This window comes from Cyprinus carpio, chromosome A7, assembly GCF_018340385.1.
Source record: "Cyprinus carpio isolate SPL01 chromosome A7, ASM1834038v1, whole genome shotgun sequence".
In the NCBI taxonomy this organism is placed as follows: Eukaryota; Metazoa; Chordata; class Actinopteri; order Cypriniformes; family Cyprinidae; genus Cyprinus; species Cyprinus carpio.
The window spans coordinates 12,163,026-12,177,617 of NC_056578.1; the positions used below are offsets into that span (position 1 = coordinate 12,163,026).

Sequence of the window (14,592 nt, forward strand, 5' to 3'; positions counted from 1 at the left end):
AATCAATCTCCAGATTTAAATCTGATTGAAAATTAATTTCACCAGATGAAGAGGAGACTAAAGACAGAAACTCCCCAGAACAAGCAACAGTTGGAATTGGCTGCATTAAAGGCTGGAGAAAAGCATTTCACAGCATAAGACCAAGAGTCTGGTGATGTCTATGGGTTGCAGACTCACTGCTCTGATTGCATCCAAGAGATCTGCAACTAAATATTAGCTTTTAATCTTTTACATCTGCCTTAAATTCAACTGTTCCAATACTTATGCTCACATCAAATAGTGGAATGAACTCTAAAAGTGCTGTCCTTTTTATTTGGTAAAACATTTATGTGTTGAAGCAATTTTGTCTTTACTGTTCCAATACTTATGGAGGGCACTGTATATATGAATTTAATTTTTTTCCTGTATTGGTGGGGCTGTGCAAGTTCTTGTGGTGTCAACAGCAGATAAATGGGAATGCTTACAGAAAGCTTCAACAAATTAATTATTTCAACAAAGACAAAGTGGCACAGCAGCATTAAACAATTTTATTGGTATTTACCTGTGAATCCTCCATCTGCGATATTGAACATAAATCGTGGACGCTCTGTGGGTTTGCCGTTACCTTTGGGCACCTCCTCTCTCTGTCCTCTGACCTCCTTCACAGCATCCTTCTCACCCTTCACCTCCTCTGTGACCCGATGGACAAGAAAAACATTTAGTTCAGTGTTTAGTTCAGTTATTTATTCCCTACATTAAAAGAAAAAAAATGAAGGCTTAACTTCAGTGGTAATAATGACTGCACCACTGACTTTAGGTGCTGTACTTAGTTTTTGTAAATATGTGTGATAGACTGCATAAACAACTTTAGTCCAGTAGTTCTTCATTCTTCTCTATACAACTATATAATTTACACAATGCTAAGAAAGAAAGGGTAGCATTGTAATGTTCACCTTTTTTGACGTCAGAAGATTGATCTAATTTTTCTTTCTTTTCGGTTGTTTCAGTGGGAGGAGATGTCACTTCACTCTTCTCCTTTTCTTCTCCAGCCTTTTCTCGTTTCTCTCCCTTGTCCACTTTCAAAGCCTCTGTAATGACAGACAACAATCAACCACAAATCACAATAAAATGACTGACTGGCACTACAGCCAATCAGATTTCCCCATATGCTGCAGCAGTTACCTCTGCTCTCGTCTTTAACAGATGGAGAATCTGACGTTTTCTCTGGAGAGGTCTCTTTTTCAGTGCTCTCATCCTCTTGTTTTTCTTTCTCACTCTTTTCTTTTGGAGAAGACTGAGAAATGGCAGGACTTTCCTTTGTTTTTGAATCATCAGAAGCTTTTGTTGGACTTTCGGATGTCTGAGCTTTTTCACTGGTTACAAGATCTTTTTCACACTCTTTCACTGTGGTGGAAGTCTGGAAGAAGAGAAAGAAACACGTTCTTCATTTGAGCTTCTTCAGCATCATTTTAAGTGTCTTGTGTAATTCGCTGTGTGTTGATGATAATGCAACTGAAAGAGAGTTTAATGTGCTTTGTTAAGCTCTTATGGTGATTTTCTTGGAGTGAAAAAGGACGCAATTAACTTAATAAAACATCAGTAAAGTTTTGGTCACCATTCAGATGAGGTTCGCTACACTTATGAAAGTTACAAAAGTTATTTAGTCAAGAATAGCGTGCAATCTTTTGCAGGATTATGCAACAGACATCATACAGCTCAGTGCCTTCACGCAGTTAATTAATAAACCATCGGTTTGTTATAAAGGCCCTTTTCCTTATATATGCCGCACTCTAAATCATAGGTGTGACTTTATTGACTTACTAAAAATTTACTTTATATAATGTTCAACAGATCATTAAAGTCATTGCTAAAAGCAGCTTTGAAGCTTGTGAAGAACCTGGATGAATGATTACTGTGTGGTGTAATTTTATCTTCATAAAACAAGCAAACACACACACACACACTTTTTGAAACAATACATTTATTCAGACAGGTTCACACAGTGTTTTGCAAAATCTACCTATTAAAATGGTCCCTGCCACACCCACATTTATCATGCTGCATATTTATTTCTATTGTTCATACTTCTATTGTTTTTATATTGATCTAATGCCATTTTATAACCCCTAAACCTAACCATGTTTTGGATTTGGTCCTGAAAATGTAGGCAACACACACACACACACACACACACACACACACACACACACACACACACACACACACACACACACACACACACACACACACACACACTTACCTCTGCATGTTCTGTGCTTTCCACACTCTCCCCCTCCTTTCCTTTTGCTTTTTCCTTCTCTCTCTCCCTTTCTGGTTCTGTTTGGGACTCACATTCATCTTTCTCTACCTCTTTCGTACTCTTTTCTATCTTGTCAGGTGGAGAGGGAGTGGCTGTGGGAACATGTTATTGCAGGTAAAGTCTCTGTGTGTGAGAGATTCTCTCTTTGAGCTGCATATGAGGGATTAAGGTGGATTTGTACCTGGTTTGGAGGTGCAAGGTGTGTTGTTGCAGCTCATTTCAGGTGTGGGAGTATCTGTCTTAATGGCAGGTGAAGAAGCTCTTGAAGATTTCTTGGAGTCCACAGTAATCTCTGGCTTCAGTTCAGGCATGCTCCATTTCCCGTTAATGTGCTCAAACTCTTGCACCTGCACACAATGTAAAACACACCTGCCTCTTCAATACAATAAAAATCTAGTGCAATTTGTGCAATCAATCAATCAATCAAATAATCTATAACAGCTAAGTGGAGCACAAAAAAGAAATATGATTACAGTAAAACAAACTGTTTTCTATTTTAATAAATCTGAAAATGTAATTTTTTTCTGTGATGACTGAAGCTGAATTCTCAGCAGGCATTACTCCAGTCTTCAGTGTCACATGATCCTTCAAAAATCAATCTAATATATAGATATGGTGCTCAATAAACATTTCTTATTATTATCAATGTTGAAAACAGCTGTGCTGCTTAATATTTAATATTTTTGTGTAAACCATACTTTTTTCCAGAATTCTTTGATGAATAGAATTTTAAAAAATTAATTTAACGCATCTTTGCTGAATAAAAAATGTGGCAGATTCGCACTAACCTTCTTCTTTACCAGAGACATGACTCCTATACGTGTGAGAACCGGCTGCCTGCAGAGCCCTTCACGCGGGACACCATCAGCGAAGGTCTCTGAACCGTCAGCCACCGGCTCACAGAGGTGCCTCATGAAGAGCGACACGTATGCCCTGCCAGGGAAACAAAGAAAGAAAATGGAAAAGAGAAGTTTCCTTAGCAGTACCCAAGTCTGAAATGTACACATTTCTATATCAAATAAAATTTTCCAAACACATTTACTGGTAAAGAAAGTCATACTTGAACTCCTTTTCACTCTTGCCACGGAGGTCTCGCACGAGCCACTGGGATGAGAAGGCATCCTGAGCCGGCATCCCCCATCTCATGATGGCATTCAGGAAAGCTTTTCTCTGACGCGTATTAAAGCCCAATACCTGACCAACACACAATTAAGCAGAAGATGACAGATTCCATTTTTATGTACATTGTTTTAATCTAATCAAGCCTTATATGAAAAACAGGTATGCTTTTATTGACATTATGAAACGTTCCTGGGCAATTCTCAAAATGGGAAAAAATGCAGCACTGTTATCTCCAGCTGCATGTCAGTCAATTTAATTATGAGAGGCACGCATCCAGAGATGCTGTATGTACTAGACACGCAGGCGACCTCCAGATAAGCAAACACGCAGAAAATAAATTATAAATCACAATAAGCTGTGATTAAACAAATAAAGAATAAGTGCACAGTACCTCAATGTTGCCACCCACTCTGGCCAACAGGGGTGGCAGTGGTTTATCCTTCTCATTTCTGAGCTGCCTGCGTGACTGTCTGCGACCTGGACGAGGGGAGGGGAGAGTCAGCCAAGAGATCAGTTCAACATGTCCATCTCACTGAGCCAGCATCAGGAAACAGGGTTATAGCACAGGAAGGATACATGATCCTGAACAGCTGCAATGCATAAACTTTGAATGTGCCTCCAGAAGAATAGCAAAACCTGACAAAGCCACAAGACGTCCCAACAAGGTACCAAAAGTCAAAGAGAGCAAATAAATGTCTTGATTAAGAGGTCTAAAAGAGGCCAAATGTGTGGGGATTTATTAGTTATAATTGTACATTTGTGAGTAAAGCTTTCATTTATAAATAAAATATTATAATAAAAACATTGTTATTATGATTTTATTATTATTGTTATTATTAGTAGTAAGAACATTGTATTAATGTTTATTTTTATTTTTATTATAAAGAACAATATGTTAATGAGAATTGAGAGTGTGTCTGTTTGCTCCTCACCCTCAGGCCTCTCATCAAAGTCCTCATCTTCCTCCTCTGAGCCCACGGAGTATTCTGATTGGTTATCTGAAATGTCAGCATGCCATTCTGTAACAGCATATAGAAATGAGCACTATCAGTAATGAATACGAAGTACAAACCACAGTACAGTGTATGTTCAGCAGTTGTCAAACAACATCCATTCACCAGAATCCTCAAATAAAGCCCAACCAAAATATATATCTGTTTGACAATCCTCTCCAACAGTGGAAAAAGACAGATGTGATCGTTTCATATTTGGCTCTTTTGTGACAAAATGTTCTGTATCTCCACTTATCTAACCCTGCACAAGCATTCGGTTCAAATTCAGCTGTCAGAGAGAATGATTTAGTCCTACAGGGCTGCTTAAACCAAAATGAAAACCCACAAATGTCAATTATTGAAGCACAGGCTGCTGTCAAATTTTTAAAAAGGCCAGCAGATTGTTTTCTGTGCATTTGTAATATATTCTGCAGAGGAAATGCTGCAACTTTATGACCCTGCAAGTCAGGTTGCTTGGATATACAAAGAAAAGTATTTGTACCAACAGTTAATCTCAGTTATCTCTGTAATTATGCAGCCGTAAGCACCATCACAAAACCATAAATTCCATACTATTACTTTCTGGATAAAACCTCCTTTTTCTTTTCTGTTATTTGTCTTATTCCTGACCATTTTGTTTTTCTCCTTTTGACACATAAATGAAAAGCTGCCACACTTTGGCATCCCCTGGGTGTAGTGGATGTAGCCATTTTTGAGTCAACTGCATGTGGCTGTTCTAACCTGACCAAAACAGCACTGTGTGGGATATAGTTTTCCTTTCCCACTCAATCAAAAGTAAAGTAGTAAACCACATGCCAAGAATGAAACTGCTACAAGATGTAATTTTGGAGATTTAAATGAGATAATATGCTACATTTATATGACAAGCACAAACATGGTTTATTATAATAAAAGGCAAGAAGAATGGGCTAATTACAATACAGTGGGGTCCAAAAGTCTGAGACCACACTGAAAATCTCAGCTTCAAAATTGAATATAAACCTTGACAAACTTAAAACAAAGAAATATTTTGACATGAAATGGAGAAATATTTCAGATGACTGACTATTTCACTAAGGTCACTAATCAAATGATCGAATTTGTTACATAGATCATGTGACTCCTTGTGTGTACAGACAGTTAGATGTTCTTCCATTGAAGCACAAGATGTTTTTGGATCATTCTCAAAATATGCTGGTGAACATGATAGTCAGGTTTAAAAAGCAAAATAAAAACAAAAACCAGGAAAATTCATGGAGTTCAAGTGCTGCTGTCACTGAAGCAAAATGCAACATTCCAAATTCTAAGAAATATTGATATTCATTTATTTTTAAACTTTTCACGCAAATTGTTTTGCTGAAAGAAAATTCTGTAGGAAGTGTTGTACTGTACCTTGGTCCTCCTGAGCCGCGTCATTGTAGTTGACTTGTTTGCGGACTCTCTTTCCTTTGCCGAGATTGCGGGCCAGATCTTCCTGCTGTTGTTCATAGTGATGCCTCAAGAGTTTCTCCCAGTAATCAGGATCCACATTCTCTTCCTGTTTAATGATCTCTCTCTCGATCTCCTCTATCTGGACACACAACAACAAATGATATCTCCTTAATATCTCATTTGTTTCTCAAAGACACCAATAATATTCTATGGAAAGGAAATGGAGACCACATCTCTTGCTCTTGCTTTTGCAGGTTTCTCCTGAAAAAAGACCCCAGTACTCTCTAGTATCCCCTAGAGCAGTGGTTCTCAAACTGGGGTATGCGTACCCCTGGGGGTAGGCGAAGTGATGGAGGGGGTACATGAACAAAATACTGAAATGTACTGTTAATTAAATTAGATTTCACTCTTAAATAACATTCGACTGAGCATGTGTTTCTCACAGGCAAAATATATAGGCGTCCCCCTTCTAGTCTACCAACAAAAAAATTGTAGTGCCATAAAAGGTCAAATCCATGACATCCAATTAAATCCACTCTTGACCTTTGTTAAACAGTATACAAGCTCCATTACCGATTAAAAGAGAGGAAAAAATATATAAGCTAAGGTGGCAAATAGGTATGCTAATAAGAGTAGAAGGAAAGGCGGGATCCATTGTCTATTTGCTTTGATCTTGAGCCAGCGTTTGGTTAATGGTGAATATTGACCTATTTTGCGTACTGTTGCGGCTCCCGCTGGTAAAAAACGGCAGAGTTATATATTGTGTAAGGTGCCAGACAAATATGAAAAGAACAGAAGGAGACCCGGGTTGCACTGTCTGTTCGTTCACACGCATCTATCGGATTGGGAGCTGCCTCCAGGGGTGGCAGGTTTTCGTGGCAGCTCCCCCTGCCTCGCAAAGATTTTACCCTTACTGTAAATCATGCTGTAAAGACTTTGATGCCCTTTGTGACAACGTACCTTTGCAATCACAAGCATAAAGGACAAATATCGATACAGACTGTCCTCAGAGAGCAATTTAAAACTCAGACTCTCCCCGATACAGTCAAACATCGCAGAGTAATGCAAGTCATATCAAGCACACCCATCTCCTTAAATGGTGAGTAATTTACTTAAAAATATATGATAGGCTGCATTCAAATGTGTTTGATAAAAGGGAGTTATTTTACAAAGGTATGTGTGTTACAAGTGCATGTTTTTCAAATACTTTGTGACTGTAGTCTTAGTGTGAGAGGTATGCGGAAGAACATTAAATGCCTGGGGGGGGGTACGTGACTGTAAAACGTTTGAAAACCACTGCTCTAGAGTTTCAGAAAAGATCTACGTATAAATAAAACTCAAACATTATCTGAGACATGTTATCCATGTTACTTTTATAGCTTTGTACTCTTACTGTATGTCAAAAATGTTTGTGTCTATTTTGCACTACTGTCTAAAGGTTTGTGGTCGGTACTAATTTTTGTCTTTTATGCTCATCAAGGCTCAATATATTTGATCAAAAATTATGTAAAACCAATAGTACTGTGAAATATTATTACAATTTAAAACAACTGTTTTATACTTGAATACATTTTGAAATATACTGTAATTTATTCCTGTGATAGCAAAGCTGAATTTTCTGCAGCCATTACTCTAGTCTTTAGTGTCACATGATCCTTTAGACATCACTCACTTACTTTAGACATATGCTTATATGGTGCGCAAGAAATATTTCTTATTATCAATACTGAACATGGTCAATAGTAGTGTATATCGATTTCATATCTATTTACATATCTCTTGAATTTTAGGAGAAACGTCTGAGATAAAATATTACAAAAATTAAATGTATCTGAAAAAAAGAAAATCCTCTAGCAGGTAAAGTTAGAGATATAAGTGGTACATACTTCAGATAGATGTTAAATTAAAACGCTTTATGGCTCATTTTTTCAGAATTATTGTTGAAATATTGGTGAGGCGACTGAATGTCATCTTTCATATTCCTTAAAAGATACTCCTCAAAAATGTCTCCCACCTTGTCATCTTCTCTGACAGTGTACTGGGCCACCTTGAAGGAGCTCAGATACTCGTTCATGTTCTGCATGTCAGAGTCATCTGTGGCATCCTGGCTGCGATCTAGCAAACGTTCGATAGCAACATTGTCATAGTGAATTACGCTGCTGTCATCATCCTTATTGTCCCCTGCTGAAAAAAAAAAATTGAAATTCGTGAACCTTCAGCATAACAAAGTGTTGCATAGACTTTGGGCACAATTATGGGTTACAGAGCAAGTGATTTTCATAAAATTTTTAACAAAGATATTCAGTATTTGACTAAATTATCAAATGATTTGGTTGTTCATTTATTTCTACACATCAGTCAATTTAATTTATCAATCCTACCCTCAATCTCATCCTTGAAAAGCTCCTCTGTGCCAAACTTGAGAATGTCATCCAACTCTTGTTTAGACATGGATCCGGCTTTTGATCCCAGACCGGGCCGCACCACCAGGTGTGTGAGCATCATCTTCCTTTTGGCCACCTGAGTAATTCGTTCCTCCACTGAGGCCCGTGTCACGAACCGATATATCATCACCTTATTGGCCTGACCAATACGGTGAGCTCGGCTAAAGGCCTGTGAGAAAGAGATAAGATTCAAAATTATGTAGAAACTGCTACATTGAGCTTTCTAAAAAATGTTTAGCTTTGAAACCTCACAGATGGACGAAGCGAAAACGTTGTGTCGGAGGTCCAACACTAGGGAAGAGGCCAATGAATTTGGCGGGAAAATTCGCAGAGCTGATCACGCCCTGGATATCCAGGTATAAATAGGCCAGTGTGGCATTTGCTCACTCGTTTTGATCTAAGGAGTCTAGAAAGTGTCTCAACCCACTCAGTGGCAATTCAGAGTTGTGGCATAAAGGACACAATATCTCTGTTCCCTCCATCAAGGAAAGAGGGTTACCATACATAATAGAGATGCCGGATGTCATCTCAGCTGCAAGCCTTTTCTTCTGCTTCAAAATACTAATAAAGATTCAGTGGCTGGTGAACCTGGTTGTTGGGAAGTTTTCATTTCCTCAAGTGAGAAAAGAACACTATGGAGACCACATCCTACCCTAAGGGAGGTGATGTGGAGATGCATCTTATGGAATTACTAGAAGTAAGTACTACATAGGGAAGGTTCTGTGATGGACTCCACTTAAGGGGGGAACAATCAAACACAGTACATGGTGACAGAGCAACACTCTGTCTAGGGGAAACACTGAGTGCAGTAAGCCACTGGCAGGAGAATCGTATACACAATCCAGTGGAAGATTATCTGTTTGAAGACAGCCTTCCATTTCCGCTGTCCTCCAAAGCTCCAAATCGATGCACAGGGCACACACTAGGTACAAAAGATGGGGTCTCCCTTGCCAGGAGGGATAGCTTGCAGGGTCACCACTTGGTCCCTAAAGGGAGTAGAGGGAACCTTGGCCACATATACAGGTCAGCGTCTCAGGACAATGTGAGCGTCTGCCAGACCGAATTCTAGGCACGTTTTATTGATGGAGAGGACTTACAGAGCCCCCCACCCTCTTGATAGAAATGAGCACAGTCAGGATGGCTGTCTTCTTAGAGAGGGAACTAAGCTCAGCTGACTAGAGAGGCTCAAACTGATCTCTCTGTAAGTCATGAGGGACCACAGAGAGATCCCAAGATAAGGGGATAATGTGCGGTCTCGGAGGATTCAACCTCCGAAACCTCATGCATTGTCTGTATGTGTTGTGACTTACTGCTGCAAAACTAGTATCCCCTAAGGGGGACAATAAAGGTAAACAAAGAAAGATCATGCTTCCCCACCGATCTTCCCCCACAGTGTCATGGTTCGCTGCTATAGAGGCTATATACACCTTTACCCCTTTTCCACCAGCATGAACCGGGTGCTAGTTCAGTGCCAGTGCTATTGCCGGTTCGGAGTTGGTTCAACTGGCGAGCCTTCTAAGAACTGGTTTGCCTTTCCACAGGCTAGAGAGCCACCACAGAGCCAGGTCTTACGTCACTGACTACATGTCATCTTTCCCTGTAATGCTAGCACTGCAGCGCCAAACACAACAGGCTTGTTAGAGATGAACACACAATCAACAGTGGTGGACATTGCATTGCTATTGATGTTCATGGCTTTGTAAATCTATATCGGCATCCAAACACAGCGAATTCAACATGTTCGTGTTTAGCTGCTGTTTCAAAAATGGTGGTCAAAAGTTTCTGTCCATCTTGTTGGTCATGGTAACCCCGCCCCCGGCCCCTGATGTAAGCAGTTCTTACTTCTGGACCAGCAATGTTTTGGTGCTACTTACGAACCACTTTTCCTGGTTGAGAGCTGGTGCTTTGGGTGTCGAAAGACAAAGAAATGATTTGAAACTAGGCTCTGGCTCCGAACAAGCACTCAAACTGCCTTGGTGAAAAAGAGGTACTTGAGTGTAGATGCAGATAGGTGCCTGTCCAGGCCCTCTCCATGGGTCCTCCACCTAGGAATAACACTAGTTCTTCAGAAGGGGCCATAACCTGAGTAATGGTATTTATCACTGTGGGTAAAAGGCCTCTGAATTCCTCCTCGTCCCGTCCAGGGACCAGATATGGAGGTTCCAAAGGTCTGGGCACAGGTGCAAAATTGCTGAAAATTCCCTTCTCAGGGGAATGCACCAGGGAGGGGCTGATGCCATAAGCATAAGGTTTGCCAATATGTTGCCACCATCAAGACCTGACCATATCCTCCCTGACTTTGCACAGAGTCTGTGAGATGAGGCTCACTGGGGGGAATGCATACTTGCGTAGGTGTCCGTGCCGATGGGAGGCTCAGTCAGGGAATAACACAGTGGGCAATGGGAGGATTCTTGCAAGGCAAACAGATCTATCTGTGCCTGGCCAAATCGACTCCCGATCACCTGAACCATATGGGGATGGAGTCTCCACTTGCCCTGGAGTGTAACCTGTCCCGCAAGTGAGTCCGCTGCATGATTGAGGTCACATGGAATGTGAGTGGTTCACAGAGACTTGAGTCTCTACTCACTCAAAAGAAGGAGATGGTGGGTGAGTTATGACATGCGATGGGAGCAAATCACTGCTCTGACACAACTTGTCCAGAAGCAGCATAAGCTCTCGTAACAAGAGACGGGGTAAACCACACTCCCTGGATGGGAGTCTTGAGTGGTGGTGTTTTGTGGGCACAGATGCACCGCAATCGCTCTCTCCACCTGAGGGACCTTTCTATACCCCCACACTGGACCACCCTTGAGGGTGGTGAGAACGGAGGAGTCGTGTACTGTGTTCTGTCAGAAAAAGGTGCCTTCCACAATTTTGTCAGCTCTTCATGCACTTCCATGAAGAAAAGAACTGGGGCGGGGCAAGGCTATGTGTCCCGCTCGGAACCCAAGAACCAATCATCCAGCCAAGAGCATCTGGGGCAGGGTGGAGAAGTCTACTCAAGCCTGATGCTGTCAGCTGCCCGGATATCTCAGTGTTAGCCTCAGAATTAAGTGAAGCACCCAGAGGTGCTGCTCCAGCTGAGTCATCAGCTTCTGATTGTACTAGCCCACTCTCCGATGCTGCGATCGACAGCTCATCCTCCTCACGAGCCCCAAATGAGAAATCAAGCTTGAACTGAGACAAGCTCTCAAACTCATCCGGTAACTCTACTGGAAGACTTGCGCTGTGGGAGGAACGAGAGGTTTGCAGAAAAGAATGTGAGTAGCAAGCTCAGCATGCCTATGGGCATGTCCTCACACGAAGGACATAACCCATCCACAAGGACTGCTTCAGTGTGGGCACGGCCCAAACACTGAACACAGTGATCGTGCCAGTCAGATCACCATTTAAATATCACAGTTGAAGCACCCAAGAGTACTTTCACTACACTTATCTGTGTGTGAGGAAGGGAAAGAGAAGAAAGGTGAATGATGTGCCACACCTCAGAGAGAGAGGCTGCATTGGCTCAGAGGAACAGAACGAGTAAGCAAATGCAAAACTGGCCTATTTACACCAGGATATTCAGGGCATGGCCCGCTATGCAAATTTTGTTGGTTATTTTAATTGGGATTTTTTGGTTGATGTCAGTGGTGTGTTGTGTAAATTTTGGGACCCCTAGTGTTGGAACTTCAACACAACGTCGAAGTGATTGACTGAAAGGGAATCTATGGCCTCATTTACACTGCCAGTAAATGTGACCCAATTCAGATTTTTTTTGCTCATATGTGACACAGATCGTATCTGTTCTATGACAGTGTAAACGGGAAAAAACACATGCATTCGGATATTTCGAGATCAGTTTCAGGCCTCATTCATATGTGGAAACAAATCGGATATAAATCAGATATGTGTCAATGCGACTGTCATGTAAACAGGCAGATCGGTTTTTTTGAGGCATTGCATTCTGTATGTCATTAAAACTGCGACAAGTTGGTACTTCTCCGCGGTTTAACGACGTCATATGTGACCCACGCTGGCAAAATGAGTGTAAATTCGCACTGCTTATTTTGAGCTACAGGCAAAAAAATTCGCGCTGACTGTCATCCGAAGTGCATGTATATAATGACTAGGGGTGTAATGATTTATTGATATGGATCGATACATCGATACGATGTCTGACGATACGATGCATCGATGCCACACGTAAAAGATCGATATCTGTAGTATAAATTGGCACCTTATTTGGCACTGTCCACATTTTCACATAATTTCCGTCTATGCATTACCGCCAACGCGTGCATTCTCGCTCAAACTCGCGTATCAGGACTCGATATAAGGACTGCCCTTGCCCGAAGGCACAAGGTGAAGCATAAAAGACGCTCGTGATTGTTGGTGGAACAGTCGAGCACTGTGTGAGAAGTTTTCAGCGCACACATCTGAAGCGCGTGCACACACACAGACAGCCACGTCTAGACCGCATGAATACTAAATTGAGCTCTCTTCTGCTTTTTTGTGCATAGATGAATAAATACAGACAAAATTAAATCAAAATGCACATTTTGACGTATATCCTAGTAAACAGTCATTAGGCAGATGTCTTAACGTAAACAGTTGAGAAAGAAAAGGCGTGTGTATCAGTATATTAAATCCGTGCTTCGTTCTTAAAGTGAGAGCAAACTAATAATAAATCTAATGCTGTCAAAGAAAAATACAAATGCTCACTGCTCCTGACTAAATAACCATTATAACATCAGAAATGATTCATCTATATTTAATTTATAGAGTGAAGACTGTGCAGTTATTTTACATTTGATTAACCTTACATTTCTGTAGCGTACCTGAAAATTTATTTTTGACTGAGCTGAAAAACCTGAAAAGCACTGTTTATTGAACTTGTGTCTTTGTTGTATTGTAGTTATTTTCTGCTATTGCTTGTAATTTGGTTATCTGTAGAAAAGATTTTTAGCACTGAGCCCATAGCAGCAGCCAGAATTGTTTTTCCAATTGTTTATTTTCTTTATTATTTAAAAAAATGTGTAGGCCTATTTTTTTGTAGTGAATGTCCAAACTGAGGTACAGAATGTAAAATTTTCAGATAAATGTTCTTGTTATACATTTTGGTTGCATTTGTGAGTTAATAAAAATGTAGATGGTTGTTTAAAATAGATATAAAATATCAAAATATCGATATATCGATCGATATACTCCTGTATCGAAGCGAATCGTATCGTAGAATTTTTTGAGGTTCTCGGAAAATATCGTATCGCTGGGTATGAGAATCGATATCATATCGTATCGTGACGAACCATCCGATTTACACCCCTAATGATGTGTATCATTATCATAATGTTAATCTAACAATAAATGAAAAGAGGGAATCACTCACTGCACTTCAATGAACTGCTTTTGTAGTTTTAATAATCAATTTATTCGTAATGAACACACTTAAGTTATTTTTACATTTGATTGTTTGTCGTACATGAATGATATAAATCATGAAAGATATAAAATGACAAAGGTAATGCATTATTTGTTTCTTTCTAGGCTTTTTTTGTTCTACTTTTTTTTCATCTGTTCTTATTTATAATAGCAAAGATAAAATAAAAAAATAGCTGTATTGTAATTATTAATATAGTAATTAATAATAAGTAAAGACGGAGGACTTCACTATCTACTTCAAATGGGTGTGGCTCATTTTTTGTCCGATTCCAACAAATCATAAATCATTTAGAAGGTCTTTTAATGGAGAATATCATTTTTCCCCCAATATTTTTTTTTTTTTTTTTTTTTTAATTGCTCACTGTGACTCGTTTTGTCAGCACAAGTCGTTTTTTTTTTTCGAGGAAGCACATGTGGAGGCGGTAAATGACAACAATGTATGCGCGATGTTTCAGATGGTATGGCAAGTGTAAACACATGAATCGGATATGGGTCACAATTGAAAGAACGTGTAAACAGACAGCCAAAAAAATCAGATATAGGCAACAAATCAGAACTGGGCATCAAGACCTGTAGTGTAAACGAGGCCTATGTTTCATGAGTCTGTACTCAATCTGTCAACCAAGTGGCAAAACACATGACAAAGTAAACACCAGAACAAACCTGTCACACAAGTGTCACACAAGTAGAGGGATTATCTGTGAGCGCTGGCATGAACTGTATGAGATACTCCTCTTTTTTATACTTACTTGTATATCATTGTGGGGATTCCAGTCAGAGTCAAATATGATGACTGTGTCCGCAGTGGCCAAGTTGATTCCCAGACCTCCCGCTCGTGTAGAGAGAAGAAAACAAAACTGACATGCACCAGGAGCTGTGTGAC

At 40.1% G+C, this 14,592-nt stretch overlaps 1 protein-coding gene across 1 annotated transcript in view; it reads right to left on the reverse strand.

Annotated features, from left to right (window-relative positions):
- Positions 1-14,592, reverse strand: part of LOC109066016 (chromodomain-helicase-DNA-binding protein 3-like) — a 47,374-nt gene that overhangs the window by 14,780 nt on the left and 18,002 nt on the right. Inside the window, exons 22-34 of the mRNA XM_042759706.1 lie at positions 14,459-14,583; positions 8,226-8,457; positions 7,859-8,025; positions 5,806-5,983; positions 4,354-4,440; positions 3,813-3,898; positions 3,360-3,493; positions 3,088-3,232; positions 2,481-2,646; positions 2,240-2,391; positions 1,162-1,396; positions 933-1,067; positions 542-670 (exon numbers count right to left, since the gene is read on the reverse strand). Coding sequence (XP_042615640.1) covers positions 542-670; positions 933-1,067; positions 1,162-1,396; positions 2,240-2,391; positions 2,481-2,646; positions 3,088-3,232; positions 3,360-3,493; positions 3,813-3,898; positions 4,354-4,440; positions 5,806-5,983; positions 7,859-8,025; positions 8,226-8,457; positions 14,459-14,583 — 1,971 coding nt within the window. The remainder of the gene's footprint in view (positions 1-541; positions 671-932; positions 1,068-1,161; positions 1,397-2,239; positions 2,392-2,480; positions 2,647-3,087; positions 3,233-3,359; positions 3,494-3,812; positions 3,899-4,353; positions 4,441-5,805; positions 5,984-7,858; positions 8,026-8,225; positions 8,458-14,458; positions 14,584-14,592) is intronic.